The 25,070-nt window shown below is 39.5% G+C and overlaps 1 protein-coding gene across 6 annotated transcripts in view; it reads right to left on the bottom strand.

Moving 5' to 3' along the window:
• Positions 1-10,758: 10,758 nt before the first annotated feature.
• Positions 10,759-25,070, bottom strand: part of TBC1D4 (TBC1 domain family member 4) — a 100,543-nt gene continuing 86,231 nt past the window's right edge. For all 6 annotated transcript variants that reach the window (XM_027646697.1, XM_027646704.1, XM_027646712.1 and 3 more), the window contains 6 exons: positions 24,774-24,932; positions 24,098-24,342; positions 21,123-21,282; positions 18,797-18,966; positions 16,138-16,314; positions 10,759-13,001 (listed from right to left, as the gene is read on the bottom strand). In XM_027646697.1, the coding sequence (XP_027502498.1) occupies positions 12,774-13,001; positions 16,138-16,314; positions 18,797-18,966; positions 21,123-21,282; positions 24,098-24,342; positions 24,774-24,932 (1,139 nt within the window). In that variant the 3' untranslated portion in view covers positions 10,759-12,773. The remainder of the gene's footprint in view (positions 13,002-16,137; positions 16,315-18,796; positions 18,967-21,122; positions 21,283-24,097; positions 24,343-24,773; positions 24,933-25,070) is intronic.

Genomic DNA, 25,070 nt, shown 5'->3' with positions numbered 1-25,070 from the left:
TCCAGCCCTAGAAACCAGAAACATGACTGGAGTTACACACATACCAAAAAAAAAAAAAAAGTAAACAAAAATTAAAATAATTAACATTTTGTTATGGTGTTTTCAGGCTGCAGAGGAAGAGCATTTTTTAAAATCACTTATACACAGATATCCTTAAAAATGCCTCTATAACATATTGGCATTCATCCTTATGCAATATTTACCCTGTTGTTTCCAGCTGTGTTGAACAGCACAAGTGCTCCTATTCAGAGGAATTCTGTGACAGCAGCAGAGATTTAACCCTGGTGAGTGGGATTTTGCTAACACTTCTCACACTAATATCCTTTCATTTAAAAAGGTAAGAAGAATTTTGGTGAGAATTGTTGATTTCCCCTGGGGTAAAACCACTCATCAGCAAGGAAAACTGAGGGAAGCCAAGATGAGACTGGATGTGGCACTTAGTGCCATGGTCTACTAACCGCAGTGGTAGTGGATCAAGGGTTGGACTTGATGATCTTCCAACCCAGTTGATTCTATGATTCTATGATTCTAGAAGGCTTCCGACAAAGAGGCATCATGCAGAGTCAAGGTTCTGAGAGGGACTTGTAAAACCAGAAACTGTTCAGTAGCCACAACATACCATGCATTGATTGCACTATTTCAACAAAAGAGAAATCCCATCATTTAGGCCTAGATTTACCCAACTAAGTTAGGCACATCCAATTAATTTAACACTTCTTCAAAAGTCAGTGAAACAAGAGAGGTCCTCCAGAGGATAATCCAGACCTTATGTTAACTTTCAAGTAGTATAGTCTAAGACTGGAATTACTCCCACACTTCCCCTCTTGCAGAGAGTGCATAGAAACACTCAAGTGCTTCACAATGTGGGCTAAATCTGGACAATAGCTCTCCTCTAGCCCACCTCCTTTGAGATGAGACTTTCTGTTTTGCAGTGGTTTGAAGGACACAGCCAAAATTTCTAGCCCTACCTAACTCTTCCTGGTGAGACTATCCTCTTCCACTATATACTTTAATAAGTATATATTCTATTAAGTATTTTATGAAGCATTTAAGTATATATTTAATATAGTACTTCCTTTTCAATCCTACTGCGAGCAGCTGTCATTCTCCACATACGCTCAATCTCCTTTGGATTTAAAAAAGTTGAGTCATGGCTCAATAGCCTAAAATGATTCTCATTAATCTTAGCTCCCAGTCTTCAGTTTCTAAGGAACAACCTCAGAGCCACTATAGAGATGACAGCTCATGACTATGCAGGGCAAACCCAGGTTTGTGTGTGTAACTCCATTCAGTGGGAATCTCTGTAAAGAATCCGGAAATCAAGACAATAATGATTAGACACTAAAGCAAACAGTGCTGTGGTTAAATTAACCTTCATAGATTAATCAAAACATTCTGTAAAAGTTTATCATTGTGTATATTTTGAAAATTTACACAAAGCCTGAGTTTCAGATTCAGTAGTCTTTTCAGCCTCCCAAAACCTAACAGCAAGTACCCAGAACTCTGTTAGAGGAATGAATAAAATTCTGGAGATTTAATTTTTTTTTGTCAGTGCTATTTTTCTATTTGGGTGATAGAAACAAAATAAGGAACCACTAACAGTTTTGACTGTTTCTTACCAAATTCCCTCAAAGTTCTGCAAAAAGAGTAGAACCCTTTATAACCACCTTCAAGTCAGATATCACTTTTTTTCCTATTTATTTATTTTTATTAGTAGTACAGCCTGTTGAACCTCACACTCCAGTCAGGGAATTGCACAGCCATCACCTGGGAAACACTAATATCCCGTTTAATATCTCTTCTACAACCCACATGTACACTTCAATTCTGGTTTTTGCCTTCTCCACCCATTTTCTTAAAGAAAAGTTGTTCTCCTTTCTCAAAGCTTAATGTCCCCAACTGCCTCCTGCCTGTTTTCCCTCCACCCCCACAGTCCCTAAGCTCTTCTTGCTTAAGGCCACTTGCTCCTGCTTCACAGCCCTATCTCAGCTTTCATCAGAAGGTTGCAAAGAGGTTGGTGAAAGCAGAGAAAAGTTGAGGACTGCTCCTCAACCTCTAAAGAATCCACCTTGCCTTTGCTGCCCACATCTCTGCTGCTGCTCCACCACCTGCACCTACACCTGCCCCTACACTTCAGGATTTTGGGCTGCAGCATAAGGAGCAGGGGTTAGGAGGCAAACAGGGAGGGCACATCGAGATGGTCTTGTTTGGCCTGGAGATTACATCACTTCTGAATTGCCTGTGTCACAACCATCTGAGCCTGGTACCCTGCTCCTCTATCTTTCCCTGCCACAGCTGCGGTAAACATTGCCCTCTGTGAGCTACCTCTGCCTCCAGCATTGAGAGTGCAGAGAAAATAACAAAGCTTTTAGTGCAGGCTACGATCAGAAAGGAATTGAGTGAAACAGTTACTTTTGCTGAGATTTCTTTATTTCCATGGCTGTTAGGGGCAAAACTGAATAAGGGGATAGTATTGGTGACACATCAGCTCTGCACTGCAGTTAAAGAAGTGTGATCCCTACTGAGAAATTGGTGATCTTCTTCCTCTCCTCTACATCTAATGCATTTCTATCTAAATGCCCTGACATTTGCCTAGTGGAGATCAGATGTAGGATTTGGAAGAGAGAATATCTGTTAACAAATGTAACAAATAGATTATGTAAATGAGAAGAGTGCTTAAATACTTAGGTAGCTGACTTTGCAGAAAGCTCAACACTCCAAACCTTTTGCAAGCTCACAGCTGTACTTTAAGTTAATCCTACATGGTATAATAGCCATGACTATATGTGGCTTTTCATGTGGAGAGAAAGGAAATATTAAAAGCTTTTGTAAAAGGATGACTAAAGGAAGCCTCAGTATACAAGTTTAATTGGCCCTGCAAAATCAAAGAAATATGCTAGACATCCTTGAGCTCTCTGTACTGAAATTATATTTATCATTTACATGCACAGAGTAATGTATATTTTGACATTAAAGAAGAAAAAAAAAAAGCATAAATTGGACCAGATGGATGCTCTTGCATTTGGAGGGTTACAAAAAAGCTAACACCAAAGAGGTCACATGCTCTAACTGCCTGGCCTGGCATTTGGATTGTTCTGAAAACAAGAGTTCCTCTTCACTGCAGTTCAGAGGCCAAGCCAAACAGATCCAGGGATTTTGTGCACTGGATCTTCACTCAAAAGCTCACCTCTTCTTTTTTGTTATTTTGAAGTTTAAATGGTGCTGAACTTGCTCTTTGGGAAGGCGGAAAGGTTTTACCCACTTCAGTGCTAAAGTGACTTTGGGTCTGTGGCAAAACTTAACATAAGACTTGTTTCCTGTGGGAAAAGGAACCCTGTTTGTGGGGAGCAGTGATTGTGGGTGCCATCGGTGTGTTTTACGTCTATCAAAGATTTTGTTGGTAGGTGCTTTCTGCTCCCTGCTTTCTGCTCTATTGTGAAAGGGCAGTACCCATTGAAATGTTTACAGCCTGGAGAGAGTTGCTGGAAGAGCCCAAGAGAGAGATTGTGAACCTGATTTGTGGCTTCAGACCTCATGGTGAGAGGCACATCTAGCATGCAAAGAAAAGTGGCACATGTTTTTCCCCACATACCTAATGCAACCTCAGTCTTTGTTCTCTCCTGCAGTCCATGTTCCCTCCTTCCCTTCTGTTTCTTCTTTTCTTCCCTGCCTCTGGCCCATTACACTTTTAGCTGTGTCTGAAGTGGTTTGCTGCTGTGCACATACTACAGAGGGTGATAGACCACACATTTATTTTACGACAGGTATATTAAACTAGGCCCCAAACTCCAGCATGCTCAATCTACTTAAGGCATCTGCAGCAACAAATCCTTCTCCTTCACCTTTCTGTGCAGCTCCAGGCAGCAGCAAATCCTTCCCTTTCACTTTTCCCTGCAGCTCCAGGCAAAGTTTTACTGCTATTCATTTTCCTAATCAAACACAGGACAGACTACAGTTTATTCTGTGTTCAGAGGTTTACACTGAGACTCTCGTCTTGGATTCCCCTGGGATGAGGGGAAATAAAAGGAAGAAATAAAAACAATAATAAAAAACCCCAAAACTACTAGCTCAGATGACACTGCAGTTGCAGAACAGCAGTGCCTCAGGTCTTGGCATGTGTGGAGGGACAGTGAGAGCACCACACTCCCCTCTTCTTTTCCTGCCCTCCCTAACATGGCGGCTGGAGATCCTGACTGGTGTCTAGGAGCAAGGATGGGCTGGAAAGTCCTATCAGGATTGCAGTTCACACAGGGGAGCAGGAAGAGAAACTTATGCACACTTGAAGGAGCAGAGGATCTGCCATAGCCCAGATAGCCTGAGGATTCATGTTTTGTTTAATAGCATGTTCATTATAATTTCCCTCAAAGCATGCCATAAATGGGGAAGAGAGTTCAGTCATGCTCATTATTTGAATCTCTAAGTATAAGAATAAACAGGCTGTGGAGGCTGTCCATGTTACATATTTTCCCTGGCATTTTTTTTCCAGGATGCATTTTTGACTAGAAATCAGGTTTTTCACTTCCTTAACAATTGTGCTAAGCATTAAGTTATTATATAGAGGAAATTTTCTTGCTGATATTATGGGGTAGATGGGAGAGAAGAAAGGACTGAGCAAATGTTTTAGGACCCACCACAGCCAGAAAAAGGTAGGTGTCAAAATTAGATTAATAAGATTTACTGTTTGGAGATGTCTCTACAAAGTCAGTGTTGAACCAAAAAGCTTGATCAAGGCTAAATTAAGTCTTCCCACTTCTAAAAACAGGCATCTACAATATAGTTGTACATCTGCCTAAACTGATCATAATTGTCCTGGGCCTAAGCTGTTCTTCTTATCAACTCACTCCTGTCCTTCTGCCCACCTGTTTGATTTAATGGTAAATTTCTTGGGACAGTGTACGTATTTTGCTGTCTTAGCAGATTTATGTTGTGGCATCTCTCTAGGCTCTGTTACATCACAAAATAAATATCATTTCCAAATGCAGGACTCTCCACTTAGCAACTTTGTGTCATTTCAGTGCTTTGGCTCTCTAGAATGCTATGAGCACTTCAGGTGGTGCTAAGAAAAATACATACTTTTTGTAAGAGGTAAGTAGGACAAATGTCAAGAAATCAGAAATCCTCAAAAACTGGCATGCTATCATGTGCTCTGGTATAAATAAGCTGCTGTAAGAGCAGAAGTGTTTGTCACATCTACTTTACAATTTCCTACCTTTATTCCACTTTTTCCTGCCCTCCCACATTACAACCACTTTACACATCTCCAGTCCCCTCAACTGATGTTTCCTCCAGCACTGTTTAGCTGCATCAGGTTCACTTCCACTGAGAGACAGATAAAAAAAGTCTCAACATCTTTATGTACAGACATGGGTGTTACAGATATCCAAAACCTGGACCTTTAATGAGGAGCCAGCTGTAGCAGGCACATGAAGCATCCTCTGGCATTGCTTGTGCATAACCTCTGCAGGAGCATGTGAACTAACCCCAAGGAAATGTCACACAAGACTCTCTGCCTTTCCACGAGAGTTGGGAAGCAACGCTGCTGCCCATCGGGCTGATGGAAATGCATTTCTTAGAAAAACACAAGAGCTTTGATGCTATGTCTCTCCAGCAGGCTTGGTCATCACCCACAAGCCAAGGAAATGGTCAGTGAAGATCTTTGTGAAGAATGCAAACAGGAGGGAAATGACTGCACATGTGAGACCCAGCTGGCATGAAGGGAAAAAAGATATGCAGCAGGATCCTGTCCTCCTGCAGAGAATACAAAGTTGGAAAAATATGAGAAAAAGAAACACACAGAGTTTAACACTAGTTTGCACATTTTGAGGAGAAAGTCAGTGGGCACCTGTGCAGGTCAGGCTGCAGAAAGAGATGGTGTCAAGTGTCAGACCTGGGCTACCCTCCACTGCATTCCTATCCCTCCTCCTCCCACCCACCAAAACACTGATCCCTCTCCTACAAAGCCGAAGTTTGCTGCAGCACTATGTCAAGTTTATTCATACACAGAAAGAAGAAAAAAAATCTTAATGGAGAATTTTATCTATTGGTCTCCATCAGAAAACTGCTAGAAGTTGGCCTCCAATGGACATATTATTGTAGTTATGCACATGTATTAAAGTACATGTATTAAAGGCAGTTATGCCACTGTGAACCATTTAGTGGTTCAGTATACCTCCTTTGCCTTCACTGGTCCCTTAAGAGTAGGAAGCATCATGTATCTTTTACTTGTCTAAGGCAAAAAGTGACAAATTATGTTCTTCCAAAAGGGCTGCTTTGCTCCTTCCACAACATGCAATGCCAGGAGTTAGGAAAAAAAAATGCCCATTTCAGCCTATAAAACTGTCTGAATTTTTCAGGATCATCACAAGGGGAGAGGAGACAAACATCACAAATTTTGGTTAGGATGATGGCTTGACAGTGCATCCAGCCTCAACAGCTGTGATTGCTCAGCAGACAAAGGGCTGCAGGGAATCACTGCTCCCAGGACCACACAACTCCATCCCTGCTACTGGGACTGCAGGCTATGCAGTATGGAGGCATATTTGGTCACTGAATTTTTAAGACACTCCCTCCTTCTCCAAAGCCTTAAGCACTGCTGAAGTTAACATTGTTTCTAATTATTTCTTAAATAAACATGTGACATCAAAAAATTACTCTAGATTCTCCCTCATCTATATTTACCCAGGCACAATAACAGCTGCCTACACAGATTTGGTCTTGCTATGCATAGCAATAATCATAGATCCACCCACAGCCCATCTATTTTGGTAGAGTGCAGAAATAGACATTAAACCTATAAATGTCAGAACATGCCTTCATTTCAGATGTTAGTATTATTTAAATTAGCACTTGAATGATGTTTCCACAACGTGATAGCTTTTCAAATGATGGTGTATTGCACATGAAGTGCATTGGCCCTGCTTTAAGCACCTTCAACCCATTAGGCCCATCTATAATTTGGTGCTTTTACAAATGCAAACGCATTGTGAAAGAGCTGTGGTCTCTTTGCTTATACCCAAAGGTCCCCAGGGAGTTGCTGATGCCATAATTACCTGAGTATGGTTTGAACATTAGGCTCTGGTTGGGAGCTTTGCGCTTGTTGTTCAGACGTATTTGAGAACAGCTGTGTCTGGGTGGCTGGAACAACATGTTAACTTGAATGTGTTCCCCACGTTTCAGAGTGAGTGCAATGCTCATTCTGGAAGCAATGCTGTAGGAGGAATATGTGTTAACTGGAAAATGGAAGTAGCAAATCATTCTCTGTAGCTCTGGGAAAATTAGGAGCAAATCCTTAATTTTTCTTCTATCACTGAAACCCAGTAAGATTAATTAAAAGAAAACCAGGGAAGAAGAACTGGTTATTTGAGACTCAGTGGGTATGGGGAAGATTATTGCAAGGAAGCCTTATTTAAAAAAAATTAAAAGAGCAAGTGTGGAATCAGACTACAGTGAGACCAGATCAACAATGCTGCTTTCAAGAAACATAAATTCTGCTCAATCAGAACAGTACAAAAGGAGACACCTAGGATCCAATTCCTGGGGACAATATCGCTGTTGTAGGGTGTAGAAGTGCTTCCATAATTCTTTCACACAAGACCAGACATAAAATACTGCAACTAAGGCATCTTTTTCTGAGTAGGCCCTATACGCCACTTAGTAAGTCCTCTCAATTATAATAAAGTCTTAGACCACAAACATCACATTACAAATAGCATGCAAATAAAGAATCGTGGTTCATCAAGCAGGACACTAAGTCAATTCTCTTCTTTAAAGTAAGAGCCACAGCAACCACCATACACACGAGCTGCATGTTCAAAACAAACACTGACACCTTGTGGGCAGTATTCAAGCACAGATTTAGTAATTACAATTTCTTCTGAAGCATCAATTTTATCAGATTGATCACTAAAAAATGAAGGCAAATGTTCTTTTGTAGCTCTGGAAAAAAAGTATCATGCTTTACTGAGTGATGGAGAGGACAGTGCAGACAGCCTGGCAGATTCTTACAAAACTAGTCTTGTATCCTTCAGAAGTACCAATGGGATGCTGACTGGCACTGGGCCCTTTTGGTTAGAATTGAGTGTGCACTTTGAAGGAAACCTCCCACTCATCCCTACTTTCTCTGATTTGGTTTGCATCATAATGCTGTCCCAGCATGTAGCACTAAATTGGAAGACAACTTGCAGGAGCACAAACTGCACAGGACAAATGGGCGCTCAGTCCACAGGCCAGGCTTGACCTCATCTGCAGCAAGGAACCCCAAAATGCAGCATGGAGGTGATGGCCAGCACTCCCAGAGACAAATATAAACTGGTTCCTGGGTGTTCAGCAAGCCAGCTTTGCACAGTGACATTATGGCTGCTCCCAGGCTTCAGCTAACTTGGATCTGCACCTCACAGTGTGCCCCAGAGTATCTCTAGTCCCCATGTCTGCTGATGATAACAAATTAGGAGGAGTTGTGGACTCCCTCATGGGTAGAGAGGCCTTATGAGGAGATCTAGATAGACTACAGAGCTGGGCAATCACCAACTGTATGACATTTAACAGGTGCAAGTGCTGTATTCTCTACCTGGGATGTGATAATCTTGGTCATACGTACAAATTGGGGGATGAGAGGCTGGAGAGGAGCCCTGCAGAAAGTGATCTAGGGGTCTGGGTTGATGGCAAGTTGAGTATGAGCCAATATACGAGCCAACGGTGGCCGTGGCAGCAAAAGGGACAACTGTGCCCAGGGATGCATCAGACACAGCATACTTGTTCCCATGTAAGTTCCAGCACGACAAGATGTATGGCATTTATGTCATCTCTCAGCACACGCTCTCATCAAAAATAAAACCTATATATTAAAACCTTCTTACTTCTTTTATAACAATGAAGACTTGTGTAAGTTGCAATCTGAGTACAGAAATAGTTTGGATAAGCTCCAGAAGGTTTTTAATGGTAAACCTACAAGCAAAATTCTCAAATCCCTTCTTAAAAAGTGGCTGCTGAGCAAGACTTCTAAAGAGAACAGTAATGGACTGGAAAACGTCTCAACTCAAAGCAAATGCCAATAGAACATTTCAGTAAAGAAGCACTGCCAGCAGCCCCCTTCCTTTGGTCCACAACTAAGGTCAACATTAAAATAAACCCAAGCAGAACACCAACTGCCAATCCATGCAGGTTCTACTTCACTGCAAGCCAGTCAGCATACAACCCATTAGGTGCTGAAGGTACAGTCATCTTTGCTTCACTGCCCAGCTTTTTACTGTCACTGCAGAGTTTCATATGCTTTCAGATAGAGAGAGTTAACATGTTAAACTTTAAGCATATAAATTCTATCCCTTTCACACTAGATGTCTGGAGGAAGGATATAGCTAAACATTTTATATGTTTTTTTGGAAAAGAAAGTTAAATTTTGTTCTTTCTAGTCCCTGGAAAGACTGAGGAAGAAAAAGCATACATCAAATGCATTCAATAGCTAACACTGACAGTAAAAACTGAACCATAGAAATACAGAATCAATTACAATTCTTCTAAAGGATGGTATAGCCTGGTATAAAGCTTGACATGCTACAGCCTGCACGTGCCTGTCAAAACTCATCTTTGACTACAAAGACTGAGTGGATAATCACTATTAACAGTACCTGGGGTTATTCACCTCAATACACAAAAGGCTACTCCAATTAATACCTATACAGTTTGAGGTTTAGAATAAGCGTCCAAAGGTAGACTCTCTGGATCACACTACTAATATCAAATTCTTGGATCAAACTGCTGAAATTCTTTTGTATGTTACAAATTGTTCAGCTTTCTTGTATTGATATTAAGCAAAGAAATGTGAAGAGGGCACAATCAAACCGCTTGAAATTATCTAGATTTGTGATTTAAAGTCTGGTCTATTTTCAGTAAAATCTAATGGTTTTTTTAGAGAAAAGTGAAAAAAAAAGCAACTCTAAGGAACCTTAAATAAATAAATTTTGTGGAGAGAAATGCTCTCTGTTTTAGGAAAAGAAAAAAACCCAATAAACAACTAACTCTATGGACGGGTTTTCCATCTGTAACAGATGCGAATACCAGAGTTTCCTACATTAGCCCTTCTTACCAGACTGATTAACTTCAGCTCTACTCCTGGCAAGCGGTACTCCTGACTTCCCAGCTAGTTTGCTAGCTACAAGGACATACGTCTTCCCAGACTTTTAAAAAAGCCCTCTGCCAGCAGAAAGCAGTCTAAGTTACCCGTTTCTGAAAACAGCAGATACTCTTTCCTCAAGAGCTCAGTCTTCTAGATAATCTTGATGATTATTCTTCTGAAGATAATCTGGAGGATGCTTGCTTGAGTGCAGACTTAAAGATACACATCCTAAACCCAGTGGCCAGGCACACCGAGATTCAGCATACAAATGTTATCATAAATGTCCTAAAACCATGAGGCACTTACCTCATTGCAACTTTACTTCTGTAGTTTATTCCTCTGTGTTGCTATGCTGTCCTCTTCCTCCTCCCAAGCTAGATGCACAGCATGGCATATGTACTAACTGAACTGCTACAGAACAAAAATACCTTTTAACAATTTCATCTTCAGTTAAGAAGAATGGAAAAAACTATTTTCCCTGACAATTTCTGTCCTTGTACTCTGGGTTTTTTGACAAATCCTGCAGGTTTTTTTTCCCCACAACTAGAAACTTAAACCAGATCCTTTTCATATTTCATGTGAACAGTAATATTGAAAATGAGATTGGCACCTGAAGTGTAGAAAAATAAAACTAGCCAGAGGCCATGGGAAATGCAGCAATGACATTTATTAGAATTTCTCCAGGCATTACATGAAAAATTTTATAAGTGAAACAAAGGATAAAGCACATTCAGTGCATCTTTAAAAAAAAGATGTATCTGAATAACCTTGATTCCTTGTAATAAACGCTGCTGCAGTTCCTGGGATTGTTTTTTTATGTACACATCAGCTAAAACTTACTCTGAACAAAACTGCAAAAAACTGCCTTTTCAATTGGCATTTTCCCACTTAGTACAATACAACATTCTTGAAATATCTAGACAGATTCCACATAATTTCATACACAGTGTTGAGACCTTTCACCCCAAATGTAAAAAGAAAGTCTGTTACATAAATCAATTATCTTTAATCAAATAAAACATCATGGAAGTAAAAAAACCAACAAAAAAACCCAGGAAAGCCCAAGCCTCTAAATTCCACAGCAGCGTGCAGCCAATCAGCATTGTTGCTTCTCACTTTTATGTTAACGTAAAGCATATAACTTAGAAAGCAGTGATATTCAGTCCTTGCTTTCTAAATTGGACAATCTTACGCAAAAAGACACTGCTGGATTTGGCACTTTGCTTAATTGTTTTTCTTACTAAAAAGAATAAGTGTTTTCTGAAATACAGTGACAAACATGAGCTACCGTAACACTCAATTAACAGTTCAGACATGCACTCCAAAATACTTGTCTATTACACATTTGTCTAAGCCTTCTCAAAAATTCCTCTCAAAAACATTTTCAAATCTATATGTAACTTTTCATACCTTTATAAACATATTTTCTCCCTTGAAACAATCAGAGTTTATCTAACCTGCCCAGAACGCAGAAATACATGACTATTGTTTTAAAAAGAAGACCACAAAGCAGTACTAAACAGAAATAGTCTGGAAAGAGTTATTAAAACTGTGCCTGTACTCCAGAATCCCCTTTGACATGTATATCCACTGTATATGTGAAAACTGAAAGGTATATAATATTTGAAACTTGCTTGGTCCTTTCTTATGCACTTACGCTCAACTTCCTGCAACCTACCTCAATTTTCTGCTCAAATAGAATTTAAGAACCACTTTCTGCCTCCCACTACAATAAGACAAGGCTTCTTGCAGTATTTCTTTGGTTAAATGAGAATCCCTTACATGCTTAACTCTTATGACAGCAAGTCTCCAGTGGAAAATTAACATCAGAATAAATAGAGCCCACAGCTGTGCTTCCTTCCTCCTGTCGTCATGACCAACCCCAGGACAGGTGGAAGCAAACAGGCCAGAAAGAAAGGAGTAGTCACCGTTAGCTCTTGGCTTTGCAAGTTCTGCGAGTGCGAACAGATACCTATTTCTTAGCTCGGAGTTACGGAGGTGGAGCTATGATGCAATGCTTCTTGTTTCCAGTTCTAACATGCATGTGGAATTACATTGCTGACTGGTGCAGCCCAGGCAGCTGATGGCACTAGAGCTTTTTCTGTATGAATCAAGTCATGATACTTGTTCTGCTTATTGGTCTGTGCTCACAATGTCAGTAGAATTAAAAGAGAGGCACGCATGAGTTCACACAGATTTTCCACAGAATATGTGAAACATGCTGCCCTTTGGAGGGAAAATTACATTCTCCTTTTTTTTTCTTCAAGTATTATTCAACATATTCAATATACATATATATAAAGACACGCTATCCTCACTTCACTACAGAAGAAGCACATCCAGACTGAATTTGTTGATCACCATTATCTTGGTTTTGTCTACTGAAATTTCTCTTTTCCTTTAGGTGAAGTCTAAATATACATCTACTCAGCAATATTACATATGAGAATCCTTTATTTCTCCCTTGTGATTTATTTACATAATCATAAAAAAATTAATAGCCTGAATTTGCATATAGACATTTGAAGGCCCATTTGTAGCTATGAGTGTCCCAGCACTAGTTTTGGATAATACCATTGCCTATTGCTAAGTAGCTATTGAAAGCAGCATACTCATCTTTTCATTCCCTTTTCTGAAGTGGTGCTGCCTAGAGAGCCCTGGTTTATGGCTTACTCCTTATTTTATTATTTGGGTTGTAGTTTACTTCCTTCAGGAGCAGTTCACAGTCAGACAATGCTTCTGCTGGCAAATACTTCACTATCTGCTCAAGAGTCTTTTGATACATTATCTTCTCCTGTTCCAATGACTGAATTGCAGTCTTCATTCTGTTCTCTCGAGTCAAAATAGTCTCCAGGCTGGCTTCCAGACTCTGAATTTTAGCATGAGCAACCTGTAAACAATAATAAATTGATACATTCTGAATAGCTTTTTTTTTAGTATTATGATACGGTATTGAAAACAGCATACGAGCCTACATACCAGGTCCAAAGCCCTCTACTTAGTGCAGATGGTCAAATGTTTCTGACAGATAAAACCTCCATTCTGAATCGATGGTCTGAACACTTTCAGACTCTTTTCAGTACCAACCGTGTAGTTCAAGACTCAGCAATTCAGTCCATCACACAACAACCAGTGAAGAATTAATTGGATATTGCCCCTGCTATGGGAGAAACCCTTAAGGCCATACAGCAGGTGAAAACTGGGAAGGCAGCTGGGGTTGATGAAATTCCACCTGAAATCTGGAAACATGGGGGCCTTGCACTCCATGCTAAATTTCACGAGTTTGCAGTGCGCTGTTAGGAACTAGGCGAACTACCATCAGACCTTCGTGATGCAGTCATCATCACTTTGTATAAGAAGAAAGGAGTTAAATCAGACTGTTCAAATTACCGAGGTATCACTCTGCTCTCCATTACTGGTAAAATCCTGGCAAGAATACTTTTGAACAGACTAATACCCGCTATAGCAGAAGGAATTCTACCTGAGAGCCAGTGTGGTTTCAGAGCCAACAGGAGCACCACAGACATGGTATTTGTTCTCAGACAACTGCAAGAGAAGTGTAGGGAACAGAACAAAGGTCTCTATGTAACCTTTGTTGATCTCACCAAGGCTTTCAATACTGTGAGCAGAAAAGGTCTGTGGCAGATTTTGGAACGTTTAGGATGTCCCCCCAAGTTCCTTAAAATGATAATCTCACTCCATGAGGATCAGCACGGCGAAGTCAGATATGGTGATGCACTTTCTGAGCCCTTTCTAATAACGAATGGTGTGAAACAAGGTTGTGTTCTCCCACCAACCCTATTCACAGTCTTTTTCAGCATGATGCTCCAAAGGGCCACGGCAGACCTCAAGGATCAGGACGGTATCTACATCTGATACCGTACTGATGGAAGCCTACTCAATCTAAGGCGACTGAAGGCCCACACCAAGACCCTAAACCATCTTGTCCGGGAGGTGCTTTATGCAACACTGTCTCCGTACAATCCTAAACATCCACTGGTCAGATTACGTGACTAATACGTCTGTTCTAGAACAGGCAGCAGGTACGAGTATTGAGGCCATGTTACTGAGAACACAGCTGCGATGGGCAAGGCACGTCTCCAGGATGAAGGACCACCGCCTCCCCAAGATCGTGCTCTATGGTGAACTTGCCACTCGCTGCACCAAGACAGGAGCCCCAAAGAGAAGATACAAGGACTCCCTGAAACAACATCTCAGCCTTGGCCTTATTGATCAACATAACTGGTCTACTCTGGCCTCCAATCAGGAGGTCTGGAGACACACCATCTATAACGCTGCTGCTTCTTTTGAGAATGCACGCAGGATCACTCTCGAGGAGAAAAGACAATGCAGAAAGAACCGTGTCTTGTTGATACCACCTAAGGAGTCTTTCTGCTGTGCCTTTTGCAACCGGACTTGTCTATCTCGCATTGGCCTTTTTAGCCACCAGTGTGATTGTAGCAAATGTCCTTCCCAAATCTTTGTTCGCGAAGCCTAGCCAGGATGATGATGATAGTATTTGTTAAAGAAAGAATAACATAGCTATTTCTAAAAGACATCTGAGTAGGTAGACAATACAAGGATTGCCTACTGTGTATCACACAGTCACTAGATCAACCTGAAGAATTTCTGAAAGCTTTACAGAAGGAAGGAGACAAACAAGTTGCAGCAAGCAAGAAACAGATGAGAGTAACAAGGAACTGGAGGTGCAGGGATAAAAAGGAAATCAGCAGCTGGAGTAGCACTGGAAGAGATGACCTGCCTGATAGTGATGAATCAATGGGAAACCTTCGTAATAAAGTAAATTAGCAGGATAGAGAGGTTAGAGGGAAAGAGAACCTCAACATTAAGTCTAGAAGCAGATAGTGTTCCCTAGTCTCCAATAAAAGACCTACAGCTTCCTCTGGCTAGTCGACAGAAACCCTGGATCTCAGCAATAGCAAATGTCCCTCTGCAGAAGTGGGGAAATTCTGATTGTTCCTAGGAAAGGGCCCAAGCAGAGGAATGAAGACACTATACAAACAAAAAGGTGAGGAAGTTAAGGAACTGAGAAAGATGCACTATAATATGGCACTCTGGAAGAACAGAAGAGCTTCAATAGAGCCTTTCAAATCAGTCACTCTCAATTATTCTATGTTGTTGGTGCAATTTTATAACAGAGGTAAAAGCCTAGGCTGCAGTAAATAAGTAAAGAGAAATAACTAAGTAAAACCAACAAAAGGGAAAAAGCGATTCCTGTTTTCAATATCAAAAGAGCACAGCACAGCAACCTTAGCCCATAAACACAAAAATAATGAGGACCTGATTTTTCCTTTTTTGCTTTCTTCTATTTTCAGGTCTCAGAAGCTGAAAGTGCTCTTTGAGCTCTTTCAAGTGCTTGTTCAAATTAACCAATATATCAAGAAATAGCCTGGTAATGAAAAAACAAGAACTTGTCTTTCAAGAAAATGCAAGACAATACATACCGAAATCTGAAACAAGTCTTAGCCAGGCTAGGGGACAAAGGGTGAATAGTGAAGGGAAGCAGGAATTTTTTAAAACATAACTTTATCTGGTGGGCATTCAGATGAAGGCAAGTCTTGTTAGGAGAGACCACCTACCAAAAGTAGGACTATGAGTTTCAGCAGAAGGAAACAAAATGATACTGCCTAGAAAGGCCTGGAGAGAGCAAGTCTACTGCACTATGGATTATTTCTTAAAACTTTCCAATAGGAAAGCAAACAGATGAAGGGACAGAGAACTTATTTTTGTAAGATACACAAGTTTTGCCAATGGATTTTATGGGAGATAAGAGTAGAGAGATTTTGGGAAAAGAGAAATCTATATCAAGAAAGAAAGTTCCCAGGAATAACAATGGAGTTTAAAGTATGTCTAACAGAAGTAAATCACTGTTGAGAGAACTGGTTAACTGAATAAGGTCTTGCAGTTAGAAGACTTCCCAAATACATTTAAAAAACCACTTTCAACTCTAATGGTCAAATCATAGAAATGACTACTCTATGATTTTGTAGTCTTAAATCATTTACCTGTAGCTTCTCCAACAAATCCATGTTTTGTCTCTTCAGGTGATTGTTTGCCCTTTCCAGTTTCTCCAGGGGTTCACCTTCCTCACAGGGACTCACATTTTCCTGCAGTTCATCCTGAAGAACGTGGTACTCTACTTCGTAGGCATGGAGCTGTTTTGAAATATCCATCTCAAACACCTGCCATGAGAGAAAAGACAATTTTTAACTACAATAGGGAGCACTTATTCCACATGAATGCTTGACTAAGAGTCAACTCTCCTTGATTAAATTAATGCTTTTCCTGCTCCCTTCAAGAAAGTATTTTAAGGGGAAGTCTACAGTAGGAGCATTTTAACATCTAGAGTTCTGATTGCAGCCATAATAAATCACAGTCTTTAGAATAAATTGGATCATGCCTTTTACTATTACCAAATACCATCTCTTATAGCAAGATGTATCAGCAGAAAAGTCTAATTTAGTCTAAGAATTCTATAATATGACAAAGTTTTATCCACTCTTGCTCAGGAATATGAAGAAGTTCAAGACAAAATTTTTAAATTTAAGTCTCACCAGATTGTGATTGGAGCAGCATCATATGAGGAAGAATAATCCAGGATTTATTACAACTCTACCTTCAAAACTGGATTTCTAAGTGCTCATTTACAGACTTCTATAAAAGCATTCTTCATGATTACAGTTTCCCTGTGTTCTTTCTCTGCATGAAGACACACTATTTTCTTATTGGGATACTTTGGTGATAAAGTATTGTTAAGACTATGGAACTGAGCCTCTAATATTGATGGGACCACATGACCCTTATCTAGTCATAGCCTCTCAGCTTTTGAAAACTACCAGATATTTTAGACTAGGATTGTTCCTTGTCCCAGAGATCACAAATATTCCATCAACAGAAGACACACATGGATCACTTAAAAAGACAAATTCTGCATTACTTTCGCTGTTCTTCAGGTAATTCAAATGAGGTAAAACTTAAAATTATATATAGTGTTCCAGTGCCATTTTCCTCTACGTAGCTACCTGGTCAATTCTTAATCTGTATTACAGATCTGCATAATGTCTATATTTTTCTTTCATTATCCATTTTAAGAGGATGATTCTGGGAATTACAACACTGAGACAGCCAAATAACTCCCCCTGCAGCCAGCCTAGGTGGGAACAATAGGATATAGGCAGTCTACACACGAATGCAGATCCGGAAGGCTGCTCAACATCAGACCACAGCACAGGCAAGCAGGCGACCTTACTCTCAGAGCTGAGCTGACCTGCTTATAACCACATTCACTTCTGCTCAGGCAACATAACCCATTCTTTACTCAATCAGACCTGGCTTTGCACAAAGCCACAGATTTCTACCATGCTCATCACAGCATGATTGCTCTGCAACCCATGCAGAGCACAGAGTAGAGATTTGATTTCTAATAGTATTAAAAATATCAAACTACCACCTCTATCATTGCTAGAATCAATGACTTCTGAAGAGACACGAAAGTGTGTGACACAGGTTTAGCATGGCAATCACAGTCAATGCAAAGAGGAAATGAAGATCTACACGTTGTGTAAAAATGAATTCTTAACTAACAGCATCTGAAACATTCAAACATTAACAAGCCACAGGAATGCATCAGTGTTAACTGCACTCCTGCATATGGACATAGTTTTTTAGAGCCCTTCTGTTATCTCCGAGCTACCATCTGAAGGGGGGAAACTGTTCACAGGTTCATAGTTAAGGTACTAGAGTGAGGCTCATTCTCAATTTTCAGCTTCAGTGCAGAGGAAGATGATGCAGAAATGAAGATTCCAGCCACTGACAGTATTTCTCAAGAAGCTTTTCATATATAAGCAGCAGTAATTCTTTGTTTCTTTCCTATTCTAGCCCTTTGCCATGAAGCTGAAATAATTCTGATGAAATAACACTACTCCAAGTCCTCCTTGCCCATACCCAGGAAAGGCAGAGATCAGTCCTGAGGGACTTTTACCTCTGGCACCTGCCAAATCTGATTCCTCCAAGGAGAGGACTGAGGTGAGAAGTTGCATGGGGACATCCTAAAAGTGATCCCCAGGAGGACAGAAGAGACATCCACAGAACAACAGAAAGTTTGCATGACCTTGATTTTAATACAGACCATGAAAGCAGTGCCTCATCAGCCTCCTAAGTTATAGGGTTTTAAGTTGGAGGTGTCAGAAAAGTTCTTATGGGTACTTGGCACTGTACAGCTGGAAGTTTGAAGGACAAGCAGGGGAAGTTGCTGTGATGCTGCCTCTTCCCACCATGGCAAGTTGTGCTTCCCATCACAAACTGTTAGACTGCTCAATCACCAACAGGAAGCAACAGCTGGGTTTAGGTTTGGAAAACAGGCTACTTCTACCCTTCTGATGGTGAGGGGAAATTTATAGCAAAGTCATGTTTTTTCAGTAGCTGGGACACAAAAGAACTTTCTACTGAACCTCGAGGTAGCAACTAAAGACCTGCTAAAATTGCAGTTAAAAACCCATTGAAATCCAATCACATCCTATTTGTATACAAGTTACTGAGAAAACAACTCCTTTGCATTTCAAACCAAAAGGAACATACTGAGAAGACTTTTACATATAGTTTAGGCATGATTCTTTTAAAGTAAACTAAATGGAGGGAAAAAAGTAAAGAGAAAAACATCCTTACCTGAGTAATAATTTTTTCCATTTGAGGCTGAGTCATATCTGGAATAGTGGTTTTAAGAAAATCAACAATGTTCTCAAAATTCTCACATCCCATTATAGCTGTTTCTTGACTGCTAAGTAGGCTCAGTGCTACTTTAAATATGACTTCTGTTCCTTGAAGAAAAATAATGTCTAAAAAAAAATAATTAGAGTATCATGACAATGGGAGAGTCATTGGACAAACACATATATCTGATGGGATGTTTTTCTTCATAATGACTCATATTGAAGATGTATTCAGTTCAGAAGAGCAATCTGTCTTATTTCAACATGAGGCTAAAGCATATAAAAATCTTCTTTCATCTTACAGATGTGAGAGAAAATATTGCACCTTTTATGTCTGTAACAGTTACCTGCAATAAGCACTTCATCACTGTCTGCTACAGACTAGTAATGAACTGCTAGCTGGTTGGTTTTAAGTGCATCTGTGACTGAAAAGCAACTGGGAAGCAGATCATAACACAACATACTGACAGAAGCTAGTCCTTAAACAATCATGTAGATTCCATAACCAATCACATTACTTTCAATAACATGTAGTGATCTTACTAGTCATAACCTAAGCCCCAAACCCTTACTTTGAGGTGTAATTATATGGATGTTGAAGGGAAAGCCTGGGCTCTGCAGGTCAGTAGACAAAGACTACAGAAATGAGAGTCCTGGTGACAGTACATAGAAATTCTGCCTCAGAAGCATTACTGAGATGAACATAGAACATGAGTAGTTCAAATAAACCTCCTGAGCTGCTGGCTCTGTCACACCACAAAGAGTTTGTCTGGGGCTATGCAACTGAACAAACCCAACTTCTGATCCTGATGCTGAGAGGTCATCCCTGGCCTAATCCAGTATCACAGGATGAAACCAGGACACCAGTGAGGCTGCCATCTCCCTCAAATGCAGTTCGTAAAAGTCTCCCTTCTCAAGTCTATGATGCACATTCAAACAGCATAAACATAATTTGTGAATGGTAGAGACATTTGTCCCTGGTATAGGACAATAGCCCAAATGACACTGAAAATGCGGAGAATCCAAAGCACCAGGAACATGCCCTTTTCAACTCATTTACAGAGAAACAACAATGACTCTCTTTTCCTCCCTCCCTCTCCACCCCTAAAAAATTCATTTCCAAAAAAACTCAAAACCCAACAAAAAATAAAAACAAAAAATGCTTGAGTCTGGATCCCTTTCACCACACTTGAGTGTCCTGGAATCCAATAATCTCACTGGGAAAGAGATATTCATGCAATTGGTACACTATTGAAAAAGAGTTAGACCAGTCATTTGATCACAATAACAGCAGCCAAAAAAAGTTCGTTGTAAAAGGAAAAAAACCTCTGTAATGGAAAAATGATTAGGTAAAAAAAAAAAATTTAAAAATTAAAATCAAAACCAACCATCCAGCCAAACCCCTTTCCCCCCAAAATCACCACACCCAACAAATTGAGAACCTGACACACTCCAGTAATAAAACATGAAACAAAGTCATGTAGAATTTCTTAAGAAAAGACAAAGGGTACCACGTGAAAAGAGAAAAATTGAAGGAAAAAAAATCTGATTTAAGAGGAAGTACATAACATATGCTCCTAGATTCTTGGGGTATATTTGAGCACAGTGAGTTTTATATTAATAAATAAATTTGAAAAAAAAAAGCTGCATTACTAAAGATTTGGTTAAGGTGGCAGTTCTTACTGATAAGAAAAGAAGACAAAACTAATTACTTGACATCCTGATACAGTAAACACTACAAGGCACAAAAAATATTAAAGCTTCTGTAGTACATGTTACCTGAAGAGGAATGTATCATTAAAAGACTATCTAAATGGAGTAAGAGTAATACAAAGACTTAGAAACTGTTCAATACATACATGAACACCTGAAACAGCCTTTAAGTTCAAATTTGCTGGAAATTTTTAGGAAGCACTTTAGAATCAGAATTCCAAAACAAATGCATTCTCTTTTTTCAATTTGCAAATTAAACTTTTCTGTGGACATAAACTGCATGCTTGATGCATAAAATGCAACAATAAACTTTCTGCTGTTTACACTTCAGAAGTCTCTTGGCTAATATGAAAAGACAAAATTAACTGCTCAAGTCTGATGTTTCAAATAATACCTTTCAGTTTTCCTCTTTAAAAAGGAGCTGACATCCCACCATGAAAAGCACTGCTACTTGCCACCCACAATGGTCACCCCAAATGTCCCCAGTATGTAGAAAACTACTTCCCGAGAGTTTCAAAACACAATGGACATTGTTCTTTTTATTACTGCAATAGAATAAACTTTCTTACCAAATACTCTGGCTACAAATCCTAATGGAAACTGAGATGCGAACAGTGTAAGAAACCACGGTGCAGCATAAAGACTGGGACTGATTTCATTTTCTTCAAGATGATTATACAGGTCTCTGTGATAATCATGTAGAAGCCTTGAAAGCTGATACATCTGAATCTACAGTGCATGAGGGGATTGGGGGGGGAGGGAAATAAAGAAAGAAAAGTTCAGCTTTACTCAGCTTTCCAAATCATTCACATTTAATTTGAGGGAAATTACCTCCAGTACACATAGCACTGTAAAATGAAGCTTAATTGTTGCCTGGGGCTTTGAGTGATATCTACTCACAGATAAACAACCCGCCTCTAATGAATTAAAACTAACACAGCATCCAATAACAAAGAACAGTTTGAACCTAATTATTAACAAAGTATCATTTCAGATTCACAGGCTTAATGTAACAAAAGAAAATATTGCTCTAACTTTATCAACAAACCAGAACTTTCAGTCTTGCAGCAATGAAAGTAAAGGCACCTCTTCCAAGATGTCAAAACTCTCCATTACAGAGTTGAACTATTTATGAGTAAATTTACATATTGCAGCTTTCGGACTTTGAATTTTTGCCATATTTTTGCTGCATTTAAAACTCCTATGCTACTGAGGATATCACTTTAGATAGCTTTTGTACCCACAGAATACATTATGTACAGAAGTGTCCAATATACATGTTTCTCAGCACATCTTCCAATGGTCCTGAGGAATTTAAGATACTGATGCAAAAAGTGTTGCTATACAACCCATAAAAGGTTGCAAGGCAAAACAATTAAAAGGTGCTTTTCATTGCTAAAAATACCACCTGTGGCAAACTATTTCCTTGCAATTTTGATAGTTTATATGACATGGTAAGTCACAGCACAGAGCAATGCTTCTTTCAGAAAGCAGAAGATGAGAAGCAGACATTGATTAGTTGTCAGGTACAATTTTGTTGTCAACAGTGCTTTTGCTTAAGGTGAATCCATTCCTTAATAAGAAAATGACTCATCCAGCTACTTTCCTACTTCTAGAGTTCATGATCCTTCTCTACCAAAAGCTGATTGCACTAACTACCTGGTTAGTCAGCAGTGTCCACAGGCAGAGAGATCACATCTCATTTAGGCAAATCAGCTAAATTTGTGCATGCATTTGAGCCCTTGCTTTAATTGCCAAAGATACCAATTAAGTACAGTTTGTACAGTATCAATACAAAACACATTTACATGTGAAGTTAGAATTGTACCACTAACCGAGTTAGTTAACTATGAACTAAGGATCTAGATTACTACTTTTTCCAGACAACAATTAAAAAAATTAGGTCAAATAAGTTTTCATTATCCTAAAGAACCATACAACATTTTTCTTCTACAGGACTGAAGCTAATTCTGCCTATAAGCTTACTTGTGTTTCAATACTGGAAATGCAAATGTTCTAGTCCTATTAGAAAACAAACCAAATTTAGTAAGATGCTCTAAGTCTTGTCTAGTTTGTCTTGAGCAGACAAAACTCTACTTTTGTGTATTACAGAAGACTGGCCTAGAAGCAAACTGTGGGGAAAGTAAGGTCATTTAATTTAAAGGGCAAACAGTACTACAAGTGGTAAACTTTCTCAAATTTAAAAGTGTTCTTACTAAAAGCTTCTGGCAATGAAAGAGTAATACTCATTTAAACCAAAATGTGAAATCCTGGACATATGAATACTCTCAAATCATCAGATGTTATTGGAAATCTACAAATGCAGTATAACACACAAACACTAAGAGAGTATCATCTAGGGGAAAACCCACAAACATGTATTTATCACACTTTGATCCCCACAGGTTTAAAACACATTTGTGGGGTGGAATGGAACATGGAGGAGGTAAAATGATGCTACTTATGGCTGTTCACCCTTAATTCATCAATAAAAAACTTGTTATAGCATACTTACATCCACAGAAAAACACTCCTCTATAATAAGCACATACAATTTCTTTAATTACAATCTATTCCATTGCTCTGGACATTTGTCAAATAAGCACCTGAAGTGGTTGGTCATGAAAAGTGGATTCAAACTCTCCTTTAAATTCCTACTTAATTTTAAGCGTTTGCTAAGCAGGTAACGTGAAAAACACCAGTAGACTTTTGTATCTGCCTCTTAGTTTTCTCCACTGTGGACTACAAGCTTTAACTCAGCAGTGGTATACCCATTTATAATATTAGGGGTTTATAGCATGTAAGTTATTCTAGTCAGTGGATAGCCGCATGTCAAGGTGAAAGATTTCTCAAACCTTAAACCTGGAGTTTATATAGATCTGAAAGACCTCTAAACAGTCTTGAGTAGCTAGCTGTTAAATAATATTGCAAAGCATGCACCATTGCATAGGAAAATCAAATGATTAAAAATTCTTCTGTTTTCTCTCTGAACTGAGGGGTGTGGTGGACTAGAGAACAATGAGAGAAAAAGATGAAACTATGCGTCAAGGCAGAGCTGCCCAAAGTACAAATGCCTGTGAAGTACACTGATTGGCCACTGTGTGTCACTATTGGCTTGACTTGGGGCTACAAGAGAAAAATCTACATCCAAGTGCTCATGGACTGATAAATTAAAAAAAATTTAAAAAAATCTAATTAATTTCTAAACTCCATCCATACAGATGCAAGCATATCGGGTTTGGGATTTTTTTTGGCATAAGGATAGGAGAGAAGTAAGAAAAATGAAAGGAAGAGCAAATTAGCAGAGAAAGCAGAATTTCCAAACAGGACATGATGGGGATGTGTGACAGTAAAAGTCTGCAACTCCTGAACTTCTCTGTTTTCAAATTGAGAGGCAGAGAGGGGGGTCGACAATAGAATACACATGCACTTCACAATATCCCAAACAGCATAAGAACTTCATAAGGCCCTGAAGAACATAAGCAACCCCTTAGAGCTCAAAAGTAATTTAAAACTCTAGTTTGCTCTGGAAGGACTGACTTACCTGTAGTGACATCATGTCTGGCCTGTACTGTTTACGGAATCCAAGGTCATACATGAGGAATTTCAGCATTTCAAAGGCCTGTTCTTCACTCATATGTAAAAGCAGCACTCCAGCTACAAAGCTTATTCCTTGACAATAACCCACTTCTTTGTCCAGCAAAGAGTATGCTTTCAGGAGATTAAAGAGTGATAGCTGTCCTGCTCCCAGGTGGGCAGAAAAGTAAGGATGTGTAGGGAATGTGCGTCCTGATGCAAAAAGAGAAGAGTTGTTGATATTCAATTCTTTTGAAAAAAAACCCCAATCCAATTCATCTGACAACCAGCACTTTTCCTCCCACAGATCATTTCTCTTTGTTTTTCATATGCAGGTTCCCTTTAGTCAGGCCAATCTGTATTTTGTCACTGATTTTCAACTTTATCCATTGAGCTCATTTACTACTCTCCTCTGCATAGAACTTGCAGAAGTGACTGAGTTCTCTTTTCAAACAGATGTAGAAGAGCATAAATACAAATGGCATAAACTCAGAAATCATCTGCTTAGAGGACACTAAGTGGCATACACAGAATGTATCCTGTGGTGGTGCTCATATAGCATCTATCTACAGCAACATCTTCTGTTAAGACTGGTGTGTTTTCACTCAAAGACCCACAGAACAAGTCAGAAAAAACAGACATACCTAGATCTACAAGGATGGCGTGCTGTTGAGCGGTCAGTTGTTTCAGAAGTTCTTTGTAAGAGATGTCAGGAGGCTGTTGCTTGTTTGGTAGCCTGTGTCTGACTCGATGTTGCACAGCCAAAAACTGCCATATTTCTCCCCGACGACTTTTTGGTACACCTGCAGGTAAGTCAAAAAGCAAGAGGCCCAAGTGAGGGGATATTTTTAGTGCTACAACACAAGAATTTGCTTTGTCATAATCTTGGCTGAACCACTCTGGTAGCAATTTAAACTTCCCTTCTGTACCACAGCCAGATT

This window comes from Corapipo altera, unplaced genomic scaffold, assembly GCF_003945725.1.
Source record: "Corapipo altera isolate COAL_440 unplaced genomic scaffold, ASM394572v1 0, whole genome shotgun sequence".
NCBI lineage: Eukaryota > Metazoa > Chordata > Aves > Passeriformes > Pipridae > Corapipo > Corapipo altera.
Note: the sequence above shows the minus strand (reverse complement) of the source record. Positions and strands in the feature narration are given on the sequence as shown.